This window comes from Magallana gigas, chromosome 4 (genome assembly GCF_963853765.1).
Source record: "Magallana gigas chromosome 4, xbMagGiga1.1, whole genome shotgun sequence".
NCBI classification, from domain to species: Eukaryota; Metazoa; Mollusca; class Bivalvia; order Ostreida; family Ostreidae; genus Magallana; species Magallana gigas.
This window is the reverse complement of record NC_088856.1, coordinates 13,626,968-13,650,163: the sequence shown is the minus strand read 5'-3', so window position 1 is coordinate 13,650,163 and position 23,196 is coordinate 13,626,968. Positions and strand designations below refer to the sequence as shown.

Below are 23,196 nucleotides of genomic sequence, written 5' to 3'. Positions count from 1 at the left end.
CGGGAGAGGGAGTCTGGACCCTATCCCGCTGGATAATTTAATTTTATAAAAAGAAAAAATCCAAAATATGCCTCGGAACCCTTTAAACGATGGAGAGCTCCGCAATTATAAAACAGATTACAAAGCTCACCGAGACGAGGCATCACCTTTATGAGGCATCACTTTTATGAGACCACCTGTATCATATTATATGAAAACCATCCTTGGATATTCATGGATTCTGTTTTGACACAATATCGTATATCATCTGTTTAAAAATTGTATGACAATCATATGTTCATATGTTAATCAATACAATAATATGAAATTAAAATTGCATCCTATCATACTTACAATATATATCATATAATACCATAAAATACCTTAAAAAATTGTGAGATATGATATTGTAATGTATGATATAAATTGTATTGTGTTAAACATTGTAATTGTATTTGATCAAATAATAAAATATCATAAAACATAATACAATATAGTATTATATGAAACAATATCATATTGCAATAATACATCATAACATTGAAACATATGACATCATATTGTTTAATTAAGCATTGAATCATTATTTTTTGAAAGATGTGGTCTCATAACTGCAACGGTATGTGCATACAAATTGTATAACGCGCGTTAGCGCGTTATGAAAATTTGTTTGCACTCATCGTTGCAGCTATAAGACCGTATCTTTAAAAAAAATAATGAATCAATGCTTTTATTAACGTTTTTCAAACATGTATTTCCTTCCCGCAAATATGATTTTTTTTTTAAAAAGCTCTGTCTTATTCAACGAGTATGCTGACAAAAATAGTGCACAGCGTTTTAAATTCTAATAACACAATTTTATTTTTCCTTCTGTAATTTAATGAATTTACTCTTGGTAAACTAAGAAATAAATCAATTGAATTCATTTAACTGTCAAAATATATTTACATCAATGAAATATTAATCAGCGTAAGTATAATATCAGGTAGTTATCCTATTTGAAGTCGCGAGAAGAGTCAGTTCTTGTTCTTCGAGAAATACTGAAGGAATACTAAATGTATTCATACGCACCAGATTTGGTGATTGGGTCTTCTGTTTTGTGCATAAATATCACTCAAATCAACCAATGCAATTTAATAGAGGGAAAGAATGTGAATGTAAATATTATAGTATGATATTGTATTGTATGATACTGTATCATATTTGATACATAATATGATATTGTATTATATAATACAATATAATTTGATACAACATTGTATCATATCAAATGATACAATATCATGGGATAAAGTAAAATATTATAAAATACAAGCATATTATATACATTGTATCATATGATACAATAATATATATTAATATTAAGAAATACATTTTCATGTGTTATGATAATATATCATATAAACCAATATCATATTATACAAAAGTGTATGATACAATATCATAGAATATACAATATAATATCATAGGATGCCATATTATATATTGCAATATCATATGTAATAGTATCATGTGATTAAATAATGAATGAATAATACAATATAATATTATACAATATTGTATCATAATAATCGATACTATACATAACAATATTATGAAACAATATCATATCATAAAATCTCAAAAAAATTGATACAATATTTTATCGTATCATATAACGTTTTACAATATAACATATGGTAATATATTGTATCCTATTAAACAATACTGTTTCAAATCATACAATACTTTATCATAGGAATCATGTTACATCATTTAACAACAACCACATCTATCTATCAAGCACGTCTGAGTGAGGTAGGAGACTTCTCTAGCATCCTTGATATTGAAGATAAGGCTCTTCTCCCAAAGCAACCACTGCGTTTTATTTATAATATAGTTAAATCAACTATGCAAGCTATCATCTATAAAACACGTGACCTGTTCCAAAAAACTAAACCTCATCAAGAATCATAAACCTATGGCTCTGATTCAGCATTCAAGCCTGTCAGGTGCATCAGTATCATAAGACGCACCATCCATGCACGATTGGTGAAGTTAGGACCAGTTATAACTAAGATATCATCATCAGAGGACACATGCAATTAAAACTTTTACCTCCTTCAGTATCTCCAACATACGGCTCTGATTCAGCATTCAAGCCTGTCAGGTGCATCTGTATCATAAGACGCACCATCCATTCAGGTAAGGTGAAGTTAGGACATGCAATAACTAAGATATATATTTTGAGCAGCCTTAATGATGGAGATCAAGCTCTGCATCCGAAGTTACCTATGCGATTCATTCATATTACAGTTTAATCAGCTATGCAAGTTTGAAATAGTACTATTATCTATTAAACAGTCATGTTACCGGTTTCAAAAAACCTTAACATTTTCCAGCATCCAAAACCTATGGCCCAGATTCAGCATTCAAGCCTGTCAGATGCATCAGTATCACAAGACGCACCATCCATGGAAGTCTGGTGAAGTTAGGACAAGTAATAACTAAGATATAATCATCAGAGGGCACCTGTTTCAAAAACTTTAACCAGCTCATAAAACCTCAACCTCCTCCAGGATCCGAAACATATAGCCCAGATTCAGCACTCAGGCGTGTCTGGTGCATTAGTATCATAAGACACACCATCCATGCAAGTTTGGTGAAATACGGACCAGCAGTAATTTAGATATTGCTATTAAAGGGCACCTGCAACAAAAACTTTAACCTGCTACGAAAACCTTAACCTACTCCAGCATCTGAAAGTTAGGAACCAGATTCAGTAGGTCCAGATGCATCATCCATGTAATTTTGGTGAAGAGAGGACAAGTAATAGCTTAGATACAGGAGCTGCAACTAAAACTTTAACCAGCTCCGGACGCCGACGCTGGGGGTATAGCATATGCTCCCATTGACTTCGTCTCGGTGAGCTAAAAGGCGAAAGCGCAAAGATTCGAAGGCGAAAGTGCGAAGTTGCAAAGGCGAAGAAGCGATAGTAGTATCACTTCTTCGCCTTCGCAACTTAGCACTTTCGTCTTCGCATCTTCGCGCTTCGCCGTTGCATCTTCTATATTCTTCATATTGTTCATGAATTATACTTGCATTGAGGAATCCACAATACAAACTGCTGGGTTTACAAGTTCATCACCCAGAATTAATGATGAAACCAAAATTATGAAAAGTTTACTCCACTGTTACATGTAGGCATTATAACCAAGCTGACGTTAGTAGGCACTGACAGCAGCCATTACGCCAGAAGAGGTTAACGGCCAATAAGGAAAATTGTCAACGTACTGAGAGTACTCGTACAGAAAGTATATTTTACTTTATCCTCGGCATACTTTAGTAAGTTGAGTTAATATCAAGATGATTAATGCATCAATAGTTTGTATGAGCATTGGTAACTTTGGATACAATAAAGATCGTGTGATCAAAATCAAGCGGGATATAAACCCCTACCATGGGCCTTAACCTGTTATCAACGCTTTTAGAAACAATCATTTCTTATCATAATCGATCAGTGTTTATTATCTATTAAGATTTACTATAGTCAGGTACTCTTCACAAATTTGCTCTAAAAGAATAAAGTCTATTCATGATCACAAAACAACAATACAACAAATGTTTAGAATATTGATGTTCTTGTATTACGTAGAAGAAAACAAAACTAACGCAGAATGACTTTTTTTAAAAATCACTTTCCCAAAGAAATGTAAATAAGTAGTATTCATATTCCTGCGTTACCTGCCCCCTTAGTCTTTTTCCATAAAGATATATACATGTTGCATTCTTCCATTGACAATTCATTCATCAATGAATATTATATCATTACAACAATTATTCTTTCATTATTATTGTTCGTTAATTATCACACAATATCCTCATTGAATATGCATTTTTCTTTATTTGCGTCATTTTCCACCGTATGTCGACGATCGAGAGAAGTAACGTAACTGTTAACAATCAATTTGTGGCAATGTCAGAGTGTTTTGCGTGTGCTTGCTACGGATATCAAAAACTATATACAGCGATTTATTTACAAGTTCGGTGTTTATAACTTTAAAATAAGTTGAACAGAGTGAAAAATTAAGCAATTGCAAATTCATATCTTGGATACGGGGTAACCAATTTCTATTCATGTTTACAGGGGAGGGGGGTCATTTTTTTATGGGGGTCATTTTTCTTCATGTTTAACATGAAGAAAAATAACCCCTGGGTCTTTTTTTTCAGAAAAATCCAGTTATTCTTCAGCTAGGGAGGTCATTATTCTACGTAGAAAAATGACCCCCGGTCATTATTCTACGGGAGTCATTATTCTTCATTACACCGGTAATCTATATTGTCAATTAATCTAAAAAGTTCCAAATTGCCACTTCCAAAAAAAAAAGCGATTAAACATGTTATTTTGAGTATTTTGTAAAAGGTTAACGACTACATGTATATACATGGAAACGTTTGTCATATACTTATGGGTTTTTCTTTAAATTCGTGGGTAAGTCTGCTAATGTGATTTTGCAGATAATTTATTGTAGAAGAGAATGGTACGAAACACTTGCCCGCTATACTTTTCCCTTTAAAGCTAATATATATTTCCAGTTCACGGAATCCGTTGGTTTACTCCACGTAATTTGAGATAAAATAATATAAGATACCAAACATGTTATTATTATACTAGTACTATATGATACAAACTTTATCGCAGAAACATGTACACATTTTGGTAAACTTTATCGTAGAAACAAGTATACATTTTGGTAAACTTTGTCGCAGAAACAATAAATTGACTGGTAACATCGTCGCCAACCACGGTCAATATGTAAGATTTAAAGATACACAAAATAACTGATGGTATTAATGTTGGAAATTCAGCCTAAAATTATCTCAGCTCATCTCATCAGAAAATTACTACAAATGCTGCGGCAAAATAAATGAATAAAATAAAGTAAAATAAAAAGAATTAAATGATTCTTAAGTTTGGTTTCTGTGCATGTTGGAGTGTGTTTTGTCATCAATTACCTATATACAAGTTGCATGGTCTGTCGATCTTTCTTTTTTTTCAAGAAACTTGATTTTCTTGTGATGAATGAAAAATAATAATTAAAGGAGAAATACCCGAAATAAGTCAATGCTGGTTGTGATCCTGTATCTAATTTACAATTTAAAGGCTGACAGAGGCATTTCAACTTAATATATACAGTGATATTATACTCATTAGATGAAAATTGCTGCCGCTGTGAAAAAAATGTGTTATAAGCAAGTGTGGGGGACTGCTGCCCCCCCCCCTTTTTTTTTTTTTTTTTTACAAATATTGTGACCCTAGCTACGCCACTGAAATTCTGAAAAGAAAAGTTGTTCAGGTGGGCAATGTTGCCACAAGCCTCGTGTGATGTGGAAATTTCAATCGGGTTCAAAATACAGGCACCGATTTATTTCAAAGTGAAAGTTGGGGAATTCTGTTTATGTACCAAAGTCAAGCTAGCACGCACTAACTTCAACGCACTAACTCCGTTCTAAATATGCTTATCGACTAGTTTTTCGATCCCGACGGGAAAATATCCCTCGGTAAATAGGCGCAAGGCGCCTAAACTAGGACTTGTGACAATTAGGTGACCCCGGATTCCTGAGGGTGGGGGTCCTGCCCGGGGGTGACCGGTCTCAGAACCTTCAATAATTATGCCGTTCTTGGCGCCACGGCCCCCTGAATAATCGTTATAATAACTATATTATCATATTATATAGGGACATAAACAAGGCGCAGGGCGCCTAAACTAGGACTTGTGACAATTAGGTGACCCCGGATTCCTGAGGGTGGGGGTCCTGCCCGGGGGTGACCGGTCTCAGAACCTTCAATAATTATGCCGTTCTTGGCGCCACGGCCCCCTGAATAATCGTTATAATAACTATATTATCATATTATATAGGGACATAAACAAGGCGCAGGGCGCCAAAACTAGGACTTGTGACAATTAGGTGACCCCGGATTCCTGAGGGTGGGGGTCCTGCCCGGGGGTGACCGGTCTCAGAACCTTCAATAATTATGCCGTTCTTGGCGCCACGGCCCCCTGAATAATCGTTATAATAACTATATTATCATATTATATAGGGACATAAACAAGGCGCAGGGCGCCTAAACTAGGACTTGTGACAATTAGGTGACCCCGGATTCCTGAGGGTGGGGGTCCTGCCCGGGGGTGACCGCTCTCAGAACCTTCAATAATTATGCCGTTCTTGGCGCCACGGCCCCCTGAATAATCGTTATAATAACTATATTATCATATTATATAGGGACATAAACAAGGCGCAGGGCGCCTAAACTAGGACTTGTGACAATTAGGTGACCCCGGATTCCTGAGGGTGGGGGTCCTGCCCGGGGGTGACCGCTCTCAGAACCTTCAATAATTATGCCGTTCTTGGCGCCACGGCCCCCTGAATAATCGTTATAATAACTATATTATCATATTATATAGGGACATAAACAAGGCGCAGGGCGCCTAAACAAGGACTTGTGACAATTAGGTGACCCCGGATTCCTGAGGGTGGGGGTCCTGCCCGGGGGTGACCGGTCTCAGAACCTTCAATAATTATGCCGTTCTTGGCGCCACGGCCCCCTGAATAATCGTTATAATAACTATATTATCATATTATATAGGGACATAAACAAGGCGCAGGGCGCCTAAACTAGGACTTGTGACAATTAGGTGACCCCGGATTCCTGAGGGTGGGGGTCCTGCCCGGGGGTGACCGCTCTCAGAACCTTCAATAATTATGCCGTTCTTGGCGCCACGGCCCCCTGAATAATCGTTATAATAACTATATTATCATATTATATAGGGACATAAACAAGGCGCAGGGCGCCTAAACTAGGACTTGTGACAATTAGGTGACCCCGGATTCCTGAGGGTGGGGGTCCTGCCCGGGGGTGACCGGTCTCAGAACCTTCAATAATTATGCCGTTCTTGGCGCCACGGCCCCCTGAATAATCGTTATAATAACTATATTATCATATTATATAGGGACATAAACAAGGCGCAGGGCGCCTAAACTAGGACTTGTGACAATTAGGTGACCCCGGATTCCTGAGGGTGGGGGTCCTGCCCGGGGGTGACCGGTCTCAGAACCTTCAATAATTATGCCGTTCTTGGCGCCACGGCCCCCTGAATAATCGTTATAATAACTATATTATCATATTATATAGGGACATAAACAAGGCGCAGGGCGCCTAAACTAGGACTTGTGACAATTAGGTGACCCCGGATTCCTGAGGGTGGGGGTCCTGCCCGGGGGTGACCGGTCTCAGAACCTTCAATAATTATGCCGTTCTTGGCGCCACGGCCCCCTGAATAATCGTTATAATAACTATATTATCATATTATATAGGGACATAAACAAGGCGCAGGGCGCCTAAACTAGGACTTGTGACAATTAGGTGACCCCGGATTCCTGAGGGTGGGGGTCCTGCCCGGGGGTGACCGGTCTCAGAACCTTCAATAATTATGCCGTTCTTGGCGCCACGGCCCCCTGAATAATCGTTATAATAACTATATTATCATATTATATAGGGACATAAACAAGGCGCAGGGCGCCTAAACTAGGACTTGTGACAATTAGGTGACCCCGGATTCCTGAGGGTGGGGGTCCTGCCCGGGGGTGACCGGTCTCAGAACCTTCAATAATTATGCCGTTCTTGGCGCCACGGCCCCCTGAATAATCGTTATAATAACTATATTATCATATTATATAGGGACATAAACAAGGCGCAGGGCGCCTAAACTAGGACTTGTGACAATTAGGTGACCCCGGATTCCTGAGGGTGGGGGTCCTGCCCGGGGGTGACCGGTCTCAGAACCTTCAATAATTATGCCGTTCTTGGCGCCACGGCCCCCTGAATAATCGTTATAATAACTATATTATCATATTATATAGGGACATAAACAAGGCGCAGGGCGCCAAAACTAGGACTTGTGACAATTAGGTGACCCCGGATTCCTGAGGGTGGGGGTCCTGCCCGGGGGTGACCGGTCTCAGAACCTTCAATAATTATGCCGTTCTTGGCGCCACGGCCCCCTGAATAATCGTTATAATAACTATATTATCATATTATATAGGGACATAAACAAGGCGCAGGGCGCCTAAACTAGGACTTGTGACAATTAGGTGACCCCGGATTCCTGAGGGTGGGGGTCCTGCCCGGGGGTGACCGGTCTCAGAACCTTCAATAATTATGCCGTTCTTGGCGCCACGGCCCCCTGAATAATCGTTATAATAACTATATTATCATATTATATAGGGACATAAACAAGGCGCAGGGCGCCTAAACTAGGACTTGTGACAATTAGGTGACCCCGGATTCCTGAGGGTGGGGGTCCTGCCCGGGGGTGACCGGTCTCAGAACCTTCAATAATTATGCCGTTCTTGGCGCCACGGCCCCCTGAATAATCGTTATAATAACTATATTATCATATTATATAGGGACATAAACAAGGCGCAGGGCGCCTAAACTAGGACTTGTGACAATTAGGTGACCCCGGATTCCTGAGGGTGGGGGTCCTGCCCGGGGGTGACCGGTCTCAGAACCTTCAATAATTATGCCGTTCTTGGCGCCACGGCCCCCTGAATAATCGTTATAATAACTATATTATCATATTATATAGGGACATAAACAAGGCGCAGGGCGCCTAAACTAGGACTTGTGACAATTAGGTGACCCCGGATTCCTGAGGGTGGGGGTCCTGCCCGGGGGTGACCGCTCTCAGAACCTTCAATAATTATGCCGTTCTTGGCGCCACGGCCCCCTGAATAATCGTTATAATAACTATATTATCATATTATATAGGGACATAAACAAGGCGCAGGGCGCCTAAACTAGGACTTGTGACAATTAGGTGACCCCGGATTCCTGAGGGTGGGGGTCCTGCCCGGGGGTGACCGGTCTCAGAACCTTCAATAATTATGCCGTTCTTGGCGCCACGGCCCCCTGAATAATCGTTATAATAACTATATTATCATATTATATAGGGACATAAACAAGGCGCAGGGCGCCTAAACTAGGACTTGTGACAATTAGATGACCCCGGATTCCTGAGGGTGGGGGTCCTGCCCGGGGGTGACCGGTCTCAGAACCTTCAATAATTATGCCGTTCTTGGCGCCACGGCCCCCTGAATAATCGTTATAATAACTATATTATCATATTATATAGGGACATAAACAAGGCGCAGGGCGCCAAAACTAGGACTTGTGACAATTAGGTGACCCCGGATTCCTGAGGGTGGGGGTCCTGCCCGGGGGTGACCGGTCTCAGAACCTTCAATAATTATGCCGTTCTTGGCGCCACGGCCCCCTGAATAATCGTTATAATAACTATATTATCATATTATATAGGGACATAAACAAGGCGCAGGGCGCCTAAACTAGGACTTGTGACAATTAGGTGACCCCGGATTCCTGAGGGTGGGGGTCCTGCCCGGGGGTGACCGCTCTCAGAACCTTCAATAATTATGCCGTTCTTGGCGCCACGGCCCCCTGAATAATCGTTATAATAACTATATCATTTATAAATACCAGGGTTCACGTCAAAACATGGCTGACGAAAAATAATCCCAGAGTTATTCCATTTACATCGGGTTATTTGCCGATGGCAGGGACTGAATTTTTTATGAGATAAAACTCAACACGTTAGAAGTCTGAGAGTCTGATACATTCTTAGTTTTTAGAAAAAAAAATCAAGATCACTAGAGGACGGTGTGGGGGAGGGGGTGGTAGTGAAAAGGCCCTGACTTGATTTCAAATTTGAAGGTGTGTGTGTTTCTTGCTACCAATGTTTTATTTATACAATGTAATTTTATTTGATAAACTGTTTACGGGAATATTTCAAAAACTTTGTTTTGATTTTACATGCAAATAAAGTTTTAAATATTTGGTAAAATTTTATATTTCATGCACTACAATATTTAATATTGTAGTGCTACCTCCAATCAAACTGTTTTATCCTTAACACTTATGATGTCTGTATATGAGATCATAACTTAAGTTATTTTTCATCTTTATGACAGAATCGTTTGTTAATTAGATGGTCATTTTATTTTTGGAAAGATTGTAAGCGCATATATATTTTCCTTTTGTGTGGTGTGAAATGGCTCGTTATCAAACACTGGTTGTAGGGTCATTCGAGTAGTCAGAAGGATCAATTCCATTCAATTCTTTATGTCTTTAAGCATTACAGCTTATCAGAGCAATACATGTATATATATATATATATATATATATATATATATATATATATATATATATATATATATATATATATATATATATATATATATATATATATATATATATATATATATATATGTCCAAATAAAATAAAGGACATACAGATTTTGTCAATGCATAAACATGATGACCTTTGCTCATCTCATTCCTCTCATTCACTTACACGCACACGTACACCCTCTCATGCATTAAAAATAAATGGTTAAGGTAAGGTTGTATATTAGAAAATAAAGGAAGACACATTAAAGAACATGTAGAACTGAGGGGGGGGGGGGGTGTTATTAGTATACTCACAAAACAGACATCTTTGAATTGCATAACTTTTTTGTGGAGCTGTGTTAAAAATGCTTCCTTTTTTTTACTAATAAAGAGACGTTAAATGTTAATCAATTTCTGGTATATTTAACTTGTTGTAAGAGCTACAAATTCACAGAAGAAAACAAATTGGCTTGTTGTAATGCATTGCTCTTCTACATGTAAGCTTTCAACAAGTTAAATCATACGGCAATCAGTTGCTTAAAATAGAAATATCCCTTTCAAAGTTTATATAAATTATTACGATTGAATCAGAATCCATTCGTTTATACATACAGTTGCAACTCCATACACCTAGGAAAAGTTCCTTTTTTTCCCCCAAATAATTTGCGTATGAAATACATTTATAAAAAACACGTGAAAAAGAGTTCATGGGAAATATAAAGAACATGTATGCACGTACATAAGTTTATACGTAAATCCGGCAATAACATCCGAGTATAAATCTGCAGGCAAAACTCATCAATGGCACTTAGCGGGATTCAAACCAGGGATGCACTCGGTCTGTTCAAAAGTCAAAACATGACCCACTCGGCCATTGAGAGAGATAACTGACGTTGCAAATTTTCGATATTGTTTCCTTTTGATAAAAATATTAACGAACTATAGCTTATGAAATACACGGAAAACCTGTAACACTTAATTTGTATCTTTAAAAAAAATATTTTTTTCTTTTCCAAATAGGCCCAAATAGGCCCCGTGGCACTGAACGTAGATATTCAAATAGGCCCAAATAGGCCCTGTGGCACATAAGTGGTTAAAATAAAAGAAATTAACAACACGATATATAAAACGTAAGCGCTTTCATTACATATACATATATATATATCCAAAATGTGCAGTCCTTGGTATAGGTAAATATAATTTAAATGAAAGTCGATGAAAACACGTTTTCAATCACTCTTTAACCACTTCTGTGCCACAGGGCCGATTTTGGGCCGATCACACAGTTGTCCAGAGTGCCACGGGGCCGATTTTAGGCCGATTTTAACTTTACACTTTTTCCATATGATTTATTAAATATACGTCAATAAATATAAAAGCATCGTATGTTATTATGAACAATAAAGTATCCAATTGTAATTTATTGACATATTAATTTATTATTTTGATTTTTAAAAGAGATTTATTGCGCTAGAATTAACGGATTTCTTGATACATAGTTACACAAACTAAGATCTTTTTATCTGCCATCAAAATTTGCATAATTATTATATCAATTGTTGAAATAAAAGTTAATGTGGTTTTTTTTATTGCTAAACATTACACTGAAACAGCATATGTTCATGTGCATTAATTTTATTAATTCATCGTAATTAACATATTGTTGCATAATTTTGTTCCGATTGTTTGTTTCTCAATAACTTCAAAAATTCAAGCAACAGATAATATTATTGCCCTAAATTATTTTTAAAATGTTTACGCAATGCATGCATGTATATTATTTTCGAAACATATAATTCTTAAAAATAATATCAACATTGAAAAGAATGACATAAATGACTTCCATAACGCGGTATTTTGTTATAACGTCATTTTACGTAAATGACGTCATAATAACACGTGCGTTCTGCCTTGCGCCGTACAAGATGGCTGGAGTGTGGTTCCGTGTATTGCCGCCTGAACCGGTGCAAAATAAGCCATTCACTGGGAACCCAGGGCCAAAGAACATGCCGGCGAGAAATGCATCTCCGTTGGAATATTTTCTTTTATTCTTCAACCTAAACCTAATACGAGAAGCTGTGCGTCAAACTGATAGGTATCGTATCCCATAATTTTTATAAATGATTTGGTATTGCATGATGTAAGACTGTACAGGTCATATACTTCGTGTACAAAATTGTATAGGGCGTATACTTTGTGTGCATAATTTCGTGTATACATTGGACCATATATAACCGATGATACATTGTGTATACTTAGTGTAAACGGTCTATACGCTTTGTACATTGGGTATACGTCGTGCAAACGGCCTGTACAGGGCGTATACTTTGTGTGCACCATTTTGTGTATACATTGGACCATATATAACCGATGATACATTGTGTATACTTGATGTACACGGCCTGTACGCTTGGTACGTTGGGCATACGCCCTGTATAGGACGTATACTTCGTGCAAAACATTTGGTGTATACATTGGACCATATATAACCGATGATACATTGTGTATACTTGGTGTAAACGGTCTATTCGCTTTGTACATTGTGTATACTTGGTGTAAATGGTCTATACGCTTTGTACATTGTGTACACTTGGTGTAAAGGGTCTATACGCTTTGTACATTGGGTATACGTGGTGTAATCGGCCTGTACAGGGCGTATACTTTGTGTGCACAATTTCGTGTATACATTGGACCATATATAACAGATGATACATTGTGTCATTGTGTATACTTGGTGTACACGACCTATACGCTTGGTATTAGGCATACGCCCTGTACAGGACGTATACTTCGTGCACAAAATTTGGTGTATACATTGGACCATATATAACCGATGATACATTGTGTATACTTAGTGTAAACGGTCTATACGCTTTGTACATTGGGTGTACGTCGTGCAAACGGCCTGTACAGGGCGTATACTTTGTGTACAAAATTGTATAGGGCGTATACTTTGTATACCCAATGTACAAAGCGTATAGACCGTTTACACTAAGTATACACAATGTATCATCGGTTATATATGGTCCAATGTATACACCAAATTGTGCACACAAAGTATACGCCCTGTACAGGCCGTTTACACCAATGTACAAAGCGTATAGACAGTTTACACCAAGTATACACAATGTATCATCGGTTATATATGGTCCAATGTATACACCAAATTGTGCACACAAAGTATACGCCCTGTACAGGCAGTTTACACCACGTATACCCAATGTACAAAGCGTATAGACCGTTTACACCAAGTGTACACAATGTAAAAAGCGTATAGACCATTTACACCAAGTATACACAATGTGTACATATATAACCGATGATACATTGTGTATACTTGGTGTACACGACCTATACGCTTGGTACATTAGGCATACGCCCTGTACAGGACGTATACTTAATGTAAAAAGCGTATAGACCATTTACACCAAGTATACACAATGTACAAAGCGTATAGACCGTTTATACCAAGTATACACAATGTATCATCGGTTATATATGGTCCAATGTATACACCAATTTGTGCACACAAAGTATACGCCCTATCCAATTTGTACACGAAGTATATGACCTGTACAGGCCGTTTACACCACTTATACCCAATGTACAAAGCGTATAGACCGATTACACCAAGTATACACAATGTATCATCGGTTATATATGGTCCAATGTATACACCAAATTGTGCACACAAAGTATACGCCCTGTACAGGCCGTTTACACCACGTATACCCAATGTACAAAGCGTATAGACCGTTTACACCAAGTGTACACAATGTACAAAGCGTATAGACCATTTACACCAAGTATACACAATGTACAAAGCGTATAGACCGTTTACACCAAGTATACACAATGTATCATCGGTTATACATGGTCCAATGTATACACCAAATTGTGCACACAAAGTATACGCCCTGTACAGGCAGTTTACACCACGTATACCCAATGTACAAAGCGTATAGACCATTTACACCAAGTGTACACAATGTACAAAGCGTATAGACCGTTTACACCAAGTATACACAATGTACAAAGCGTATAGACAGTTTACACCAAGTATACACAATGTATCATCGGTTATATATGGTCCAATGTATACACCAAATTTGTGCACGAAGTATACGTCGTATACAGGGCGTATGCCCAACGTACCAAGCGTACAGGCCGTGTACATCAAGTATACACAATGTATCATCGGTTATACATGGTCCAATGTATACACAAAATGGTGCACACAAAGTATACGCCCTGTACAGGCCGTTTGCACGACGTATACCCAATGTACAAAGCGTATAGACCGTTTACACTAAGTATTCACAATATATCATCGGAAAAATTTACAGTAGCTTGTCAGCTTTTATGTCAGATTTAAACAAAATGTATCAATTTGAATTTTGCTAGAATGTTAAATGTTGACACCAACTTGAAAATAACTGGCTTGCCATGAACATCTATGGAAAACCCTGACCATTGTTGTTTGTCAATCTTCTCATGTGAGAGCAAAGATGATCAAAGATACATCCAGCTTCAACAACTATATTGCTGTAGGATATATGGCATTCAGATAATATTCAGAATATTGTTCCGTCAGTCCTGTTGTGACAATCAATGAAAACATTCGATTTCAAATTTTGTGTAAATATTGAAGCTTGTAGAATTTTGCTAGATTTCAGTACTCATCTGCTTTTCGGATGAGGTGGGTAATACAATACACCATCTTGTTACAATTGTAATGACCAGATCATTGGGTATATTTGACCAAAATTTTCTGCATGAGTGGCTTTGTCTCTGCTGTATATTTGGATATTAGAAAGAGAACTTTGTAATACAAGGTTTAAATTGTATTTTGGTCACATTGACCTAGATTTACCTAGGTGGTCATTTCATCTATGCTTCAAAACTAAAAGAGGTAATTTTAGTTCACCTGATGTCTGCATGCAGTTAAGAAGAGAGCAAGCTTCAGATGTTGGCTGTGACCTACATTTCATAGTTTAGCGAATTATTAAGGGAGAATGGGTCAAGGCAATTTCTCAATTAACTGAACAAGTTGAACACCGAGTATTGGTGCCTCTAGGGATGCTGAGCAGGATGCAGGCTTTAGATACTGACTCTTGACCTACTTTTCACAGTTGATCAACTTTGATAGGAGGAATGGTTAAAGTCTATTTCTGGTACATAACTATATTGTTACATGAGATATGAACTACATGTATAAGATAAACTTGGATACAAGTTGTTTAAGCGAAAAGCGTAGTTCAAAGTGATCTAGTTTGACCTAGATGCTGATATACCACCCCTGATACATTCATATAACAATTTAACCATGTTTGATGATCCTACAATGTAAAGTTGTTAAGATATTAACTTGTAACATGAAAGTGGACACAGATGATGGGGGACGCTAATAGTTCTGGTGAACTAAAATTGTTAATAAGCTAGGCGACTCTGAACAACAAGGTGAAATCTGTAATCTTTAGATTATCTATGTTTTAATGGCAAGTTCACTTTGTTACCACTAAAGTCACCAACTTGATACAAATATTACTCAGTGGTACATAATTTTAGATGTATCCTATATTTTTACGGTTCGCTGACTTTGGGACTTTGTCAGAGCTAACAGATGACAGAGATTGAAATTGGCATGCTTCATATCACATCCACATGCAATTAGGAAGAATGCATGCTTCAGAGTTTGGCTGTGACCTACATTTCACATTTGAGGGACTCATTTAGGAAGAATGGTTTAAGTCCATTTCAATTACTGACAACTATATTGGTACCACCAGAAACATATAATAAAGAAATGGAGCTGTCGTCCACGACTGCAAACCCCCTCGCCCATTAACCTAAAATTTAACCTAAGTAGTAAGTAGCTCAGCGTAAAATGTAGGTCAAGTGGACCTAATTTTGGTACCAACATTTTTTTTTTCAAAGTATAAAAACTCATAAGATTATAATTGATCAGTATCTTAACTTTTTAATGTGGATACTTGTATATAGTTTGTAGCAGTAACTTACAAAATCTCAAATCAGTGGACCTACATTTTGGTACCGATATTAGTTACTACCCAAGATGTATCCACTGACCAAATATCATCCCTCTACCACTTGTAGTTACTGGAATATGCACCTTAACCGAAACTTTAAGTCGCTCAAGCGCAAATTGTAGGTCAAGGTGATCTAATTTGGGTTTGGATGTTGGTTACTGCTCAAGATGTATCCACTGACCAAATCCCTCTACCACTTGTAGTTGCCGAGATATGCACCTTAACCGAAACTTTAACCTAAGTTGCTCAAGCATAAAATGTAAGTCAAAGTGACCTAATTTCAGTACAGATGTTGGTTACTACCCAAGATGTATCGACTGACCAAATATCATCCCTCTACCACTTGTAGTTGCCGAGATATGCACCTTAACCAAAACTTTAATCTGACTATTACTTAAGTACGCATGTACGTACTAACGAACGAATCAAACGCTATATACCCTCTCTAACTCCGTTGGGCTCGTTGATAATAACCAATACCTAAGTTTTAATGGCAAGTTCACCTTGTTACTACAAAAGTCACCAACTGATACAATTATATGTAACGACCTCCCAAAGTTTCATAAAGATTCATTAAGGCATATAAAAGTTATGGACCAGACAGGAAAACTGCACAGACGGACAGACGGACAGACAAAGTGATTCCTATATACCCCCCCCCCCCCCAAACGTTTTGGGTGAATTTCCAAAGTTGATTCAACAACTTATTTAAACTTTGGGGGGGAGGGGGAGATGAGCTAAAATTGTGGTGGTGTGATTTCCAGGTCCTCCTCACCAAATGATACCACATTATTGATATAGTCATTTCTCTCTATGTGTTTTATTAAGGCTTGTGCGCTAGCTAAAGGTCGAGGATTACAAGTGCACTTGGTATATCTTACAAAGTATTGGCCTAAAAACAATATTTGATTGAGTGCACACTTTTATTCTTCAACCCACATAGTTCTACAGTTTGACTCTCATACAAAATATACAGTAGTAAGAGATATTCTTCAACCCACATAGTTCTACAGTTTGACTCTCATACAAAATATACAGTAGTAAGAGATATTATTGCCAAGATACTTGCGAAACAGTAGAAACAAAGTAACTGGATATATCAAAATATAAGGACAAACAGCATTTACAAATAACATAGAATGCCAAAACATGTATTTATATGAAGTGCAATTGCAGCGTCAACAAGTTTCTGGGAAATCAAGATATATGGTTACTATAGGTAGAGCATACAAAATATAGTTGAACCCACTAGACAAGGGTGAATTTCCAAATTTGAATTTGGGGTGAATTTCCAAAGTTGATTCAACAACTTATTTAAACTTGGGGGGGGGGGGGGGGAGGTGAGCTAAAACTGTGGTGGTGTGAATTCCAGGTCCTCCTCACCAAATGATACCACATTATTGATATAGTGATTTCTCTCTATGTGTTTTATTAAGGCTTGTGCGCTAGTCAAAGGTCGATGATTACAAGAGCACTTGCACAGCACACCTGGATATTCTGTAAACATGCTTTTCAACCAGGTCCTCCAGGAACAGTCCAATAAATTTTTATTGCCAAATTTGCCGTCAGCACCTCTCCTCTGGTCCTTATTCCCTTTTGTTTTGTTCCCTTCTTCAATTTTTGCAGCAAGCAAGTCGATGTACCCGTCGAAACTCAATTTGTGGCTTTTCTGGGCTGCCTGCAAAAAAACATCTCCATTAGTCGAATGTTCAATAATCAAATATCCAAACACACTACTGATGATACACTGCGTTCTGGGCCGGTAAGGCCAACAAAAATAAATGTTGGTGTTATTAAAGGTTTCATAGCAACAAACAACCAAACAAATTAGGTTGGGTTCTTACCTTTCGTTTCTTCCTGGCCGAGTCCTTGGAGGAGGAGGCTGCGGGGGATTCCTTGGAGGCTGCGGCGGCTGCCTTGGCTGCCTGCAAAAAAAACATCTCCATTAGTCGAATGTTCTAACATTACAAGAATTATACATGAACATTACAAAAATTATACAAGTGTATAGGCCGTGTACACCAAGTATACACAATGTATCATCGGTTATATATTGTCCAATGTATACACGAAATTGTGCACACAACAAATTAGGTTGGGTTCTTACCGTTCCTTTCTCAGAGGGTTGCCTGCCTGCCGAGTCCTCGGAGGAGGAGGATGCTGCGGGGGGTTCGAGTTCAGGGCTATTGGCCACCTGCAAAAAAACATCTCCATTAGTCGAATGTTCAATAATCAAATATCCAAACACACTACTGATGATACACTGCGTTCTGGGCCGGTAAGGCCAACAAAAATAAATGTTGGTGTTATTAAAGGTTTCATAGCAACAAACAACCAAACAAATTAGGTTGGGTTCTTACCTTTCGTTTCTTCCTGGCCGGTTCCTTGGAGGAGGAGGCTGCGGGGGATTCCTTGGAGGCTGCGGCGGCTGCCTTGGCTGCCTGCAAAAAAAAACATCTCCATTAGTCGAATGTTCTAACATTACAAGAATTATACATGAACATTACAAAAATTATACAAGTGTATAGGCCGTGTACACCAAGTATACACAATGTATCATCGGTTATATATTGTCCAATGTATACACGAAATTGCGCACACAACAAATTAGGTTGGGTTCTTACCGTTCCTTTCTCAGAGGGTTGCCTGCCTGCCGAGTCCTCGGAGGAGGAGGATGCTGCGGGGGGTTCGAGTTCAGGGCTATTGGCCACCTGCAAAAAAACATCTCCATTAGTCGAATGTTCAATAATCAAATATCCAAACACACTACTGATGATACACTGCGTTCTGGGCCGGTAAGGCCAACAAAAATAAATGTTGGTGTTATTAAAGGTTTCATAGCAACAAACAACCAAACAAATTAGGTTGAGTTCTTACCTTTCGTTTCTTCCTGGCCGAGTCCTTGGAGGAGGAGGCTGCGGGGGATTCCTTGGAGGCTGCGGGGGATTCCTTGGAGGCTGCGGCGGCTGCCTTGGCTGCCTGCAAAAAAACACCTCCATTAGTCGAATGTTCTAACATTACAAGAATTATACATGAACATTACAAAAATTATACATGACCGAAGCTTGAAAAAATAGGACCAAGGGCCCAGCGCTTACCGGCAACCGGGCAAAGAATTTTTTTCCAAAACAGACATTTTAGACATACATTCTAAAACATTTCACCAATATATAGGTTTTGACGTACCCGAAAGGCGGTCTTCTTCCCACTTTTCCAAGACTTTGTTGCTGTACGGGGGAGTTCAGCCACAGTGCCCAGCTGGCACACTATTGTTTCTGATAGTGTCGGAAATAACCCCACCCGTACATGGCCATCAGGCATAATGGCGACGACCTGCAAATGAAATGAAAAATTTAACCAACGTACATCACCGGTGTAGATCTATTCATTTCCACATGTATCAGGGCTGTTTTACAGTATTTGCACACAAGGTGTCTCACAGAGCCTCGAAAATGAAGTTATTTTTATGTCCATTTTGCATGTTGATATCATTACATCGACTATTACGCATCACAAAATCCGTTTCAATTTGGAAAAAGCCTTCATTTACCTAAAAATGGCACCTATCAAAGCAAGTGATATTGAAAATATATATAAAATATATGTAAAAATGTCAATACCATGAAAACTCTAATAAAAGTTTAATTGTTGGTGTATAATACCACTCAACATGCTCAAATTACTATACCCACGCATATCATAGAAGAAAAAACCTAAAATTCAGCATTATATTTAAAATTATGCAATTTTTTTTTTTGTCTTTATACTGACATTTTTTTTTTCTGTTCAGCTGAAACTACATGTCTAAAATACCTAGCTATATAGATAAATGATCAGTTCTTTCAAGTCACAGAACCACATGTATGTCCTGTTTGCCATGCAGACTATTTTGTTCACTATTCATTCTACATAGGGGCTGTTTCAAAAAAAATGACCCCAACATTATTACCATACCCTATTACAAATCATGATGATAAATACTAAGTATTAGATAATTAAAAAATGTATCCCACCTGTGACTATAATCGTACAAATTTTCGTGATGATATCTTTGATAATAAAAAAATGCCGGCAAAAAATAGGGCCAAAAATGTCAGGAGTGTAACACTTTTAGTGTGACATTTTGAAAGAAGCAAGTGCTTCAAAGAGCTGTCTTTAAAAAAAATAATGATGTCTAATATAAAATGATGGGTTTGTTGAAAACCTGTGTATATGCACTAAATTTTCTCATATGAAGTAATACATATTTTGTAATTACAATGGTAAAATAAGGTCTGTCAAATTTCCTAATGAGGGAAAAAAATGAAAAGGAAAAAACTTAATTCTTAATTTTAAATGATGATAATTCAAAGTTCCGAAAGATTTTGGACATTTTAATATTTCTTATACTTTACCACAATATTCTAGATCAAATTAAAAGTATTTGTAGATATCTGTGACATGTTTCTGGTGCACTTGATCTCATAGAACCACACCTGCTGATGTAGGTCAGGAGTGTAACATTTAAGTTTGCAATGTCATATTTTTGAAACACTGTTAGTAATTGTCATAATTATTGTTTTAAATTGACCAGCAGGTGCAGCAGTTACTATGAGATGCAAACATGACTGCCTAAATTTGATTAGTCCTTTTTTATGGCCTTGAAATAGGTGTCAGGAGTGTAACACTAAAATTCTGTGAAATGCTAGGTTTTCCACTTTTAGTTTCTGTCAACTTACAGGATAGGATCTGATCATTAGTGTTTATTTGAGGCATTGTAACACAATTCTGATACTTTCACAACAGTTTTATATAGTGTAATTGTTTTAAATGTCCTTTTAGTATTTATCGCACTTATTTTTAATATTCAAACACTGTATCAAAAGCAAATAATATATTCCAATCTTTAAATTTGACCTTATTGAAAATTTTTGAGCAAATTAAGTGTAAAAAATCTCTTCCAGTTAAGTTTAGAATTTTTTTAAACTAAATAAAAACTTTATCATTAAAGAATGGATAAATGTTACACTCCTGACATAATTTTCATTCATTATGCCATCACATGCCATCCTCCGCGTCAAAGTCTGCTATCACTTCAGATAAGGTCAGATTAATGGTTAAAGTTATTTTCATACAGAAAATTTTTATTTTGCCAATTTATCGTAATATATAGGGGGTTCTAATCCCGTATCACGTTAAGTTCTTTTGACAATTCCCATGTTAGGTGTACCAGTTCATGATTTCCCGCTTCCCAAATTTTGGTTCATTTTCTGTACATAAAAATTGCATGAGACATGTAACAATATGCACAAAGTTGATAATCTAAAAAAATACAAGTTTTTGAGACAATAATGATTGTTACATACGAAAGCCTGCTATCAAAATTTTAAGGAAAAAATATTTTTCAATTTCTTGCTTAAGAACATTAATATTTTCCCAAATTCCCAAATCAATTTTGAGTTATTCCCAAATCCTTGTCTAATAAATTTTTGTTTTCTCGACAAACAATTAGCGACATCCCAGATAAAAAAAACCCCACTCAATCCCATGTCCTGCTTAGATCCCATTGAGACCTACTATATATGTAATCACACCCCCCTTTTTCCCTTTTTTTTTAATAAGCAATTTACTCTGAGTGTGGTCATATTTCAATAGCTAATCCTTTATTGGATTGAAAAATAGCTGATACCAATCTTTAGTGAACCTCAAATCAATCCTTAACTCAGGTGATGAAAAGAAGTAGCTGGACATTTAAATCTAAGGGCTATCAGTTTTTCTTACCTATAGACAAATCTCAAGTAAAAAATAAAAGGCTACGCTGAGCGCAGCAGATACGACCGCAGCATGTCGACCACTGAAATTCGAACAAGTGTAATATGAAGTGAATGTGGACACAGTAAAGAGGTTGACACAATAATTAGATGGACACGATAAAGAACTTGACACAGAGGCACACAGAATCTGCTGACTCCCAACTAAAAGCTTGCATCTAGAGGAATACATAAGATGAATGTAAAGATACAAATCATGAATACTACTGAAGCGCAATTATATAAGCAACAAAATAAAAGAAACCCCATTAAAATTCAATAAAAAATAAACATTTCGCGGCTATGTTAAGGCTGCCCGATTAATTTCACAGCGATATGTAGAACGTCACTTGTCTGTACTTCATAAGATATGACGTCATAGTTAACTTTGACGTCACGATCTGTATTCCTTTCGATCGTTCTTAGGGAATGTATCGTAACATAATAAGTGATATTCATAGTGCATAATATAAAACCGCTTCGTTCCTTTACATAGACACTGTTATAAATACTAGTGATACTAAATTCAATATCACCGATATGGAGTATTAAAAAAATCAACAGTTTTAAAGCTTCGTAATAGGTAAGTAACTATTCATAAACTAATGGTTTTGAGACTCCCCCTGCTACGTGTAATCTAATGAATGGTGATATCTATATGCATATAAAAAACGACTTGGCACAAGTGAAAGATAAAAACAATCTTAGTATATTTTAAGTGAAATCGGGAGAGAAAATAAGTACCAATGTGAATCTTGCTGGGGGAAACCTACAGATTGACCCGATTTTGTGTAAATCGAGCCTAAAAGGTAAGAATGTGCCTAATTTCGATGGCGGTGCGAAATGTTTTGACAATATTTCAAATAAACGAAATATTTAATTGAACCCCTAGCAAGAACTGCAAAATACATTACTTATCGAAGGGTTTTACATAAAAATATTTTTGATTTAATGACATTATTCACTTGTGCCGATGCGATTTTTATAGATTATTTACCGTGTTAGAATACACCCGTCACGTGCTTAAGAAAAATATATGACGTCACAAAAATACATCAACTATAGTGTTAGATGTCACTGTTAATTTATGTAATAAAAGTTTAAAGAAACTTGCTCGGTTAAAGTATTTTTCGATAATTAAAATAGTATC

The 23,196-nt window shown here is 37.3% G+C and overlaps 2 protein-coding genes across 3 annotated transcripts in view; one reads left to right on the top strand and one right to left on the bottom strand.

The window, feature by feature from the left end:
- Window positions 1-5,385: 5,385 nt before the first annotated feature.
- LOC105343233 (uncharacterized) overlaps window positions 5,386-23,196 on the top strand; it is a 32,654-nt gene continuing 14,843 nt past the window's right edge. The window contains exon 1 of the mRNA XM_066081384.1: window positions 5,386-5,421. The gene's annotated coding sequence lies outside the window, so the exon portion shown is untranslated. The remainder of the gene's footprint in view (window positions 5,422-23,196) is intronic.
- LOC117683514 (brain acid soluble protein 1-like) lies at window positions 17,162-21,958 on the bottom strand. 2 transcript variants are annotated; one of them, XM_066081382.1, is made up of 7 exons: window positions 19,444-21,951; window positions 19,135-19,236; window positions 18,882-18,968; window positions 18,618-18,698; window positions 18,365-18,451; window positions 18,102-18,182; window positions 17,162-17,935 (listed from the first exon to the last, which is right to left on the bottom strand). In XM_066081382.1, the coding sequence occupies exons 1-7, from the start codon at window positions 19,576-19,578 to the stop codon at window positions 17,603-17,605; spliced, it is 906 nt and encodes a 301-aa protein (XP_065937454.1). In that variant the 5' UTR covers window positions 19,579-21,951; the 3' UTR covers window positions 17,162-17,602. The 2 variants fall into 2 exon arrangements, with proteins under 2 accessions (XP_065937454.1, XP_065937455.1); XM_066081383.1 differs by lacking the exons at window positions 18,102-18,182; window positions 18,365-18,451 and having other exon boundaries at window positions 19,444-21,958.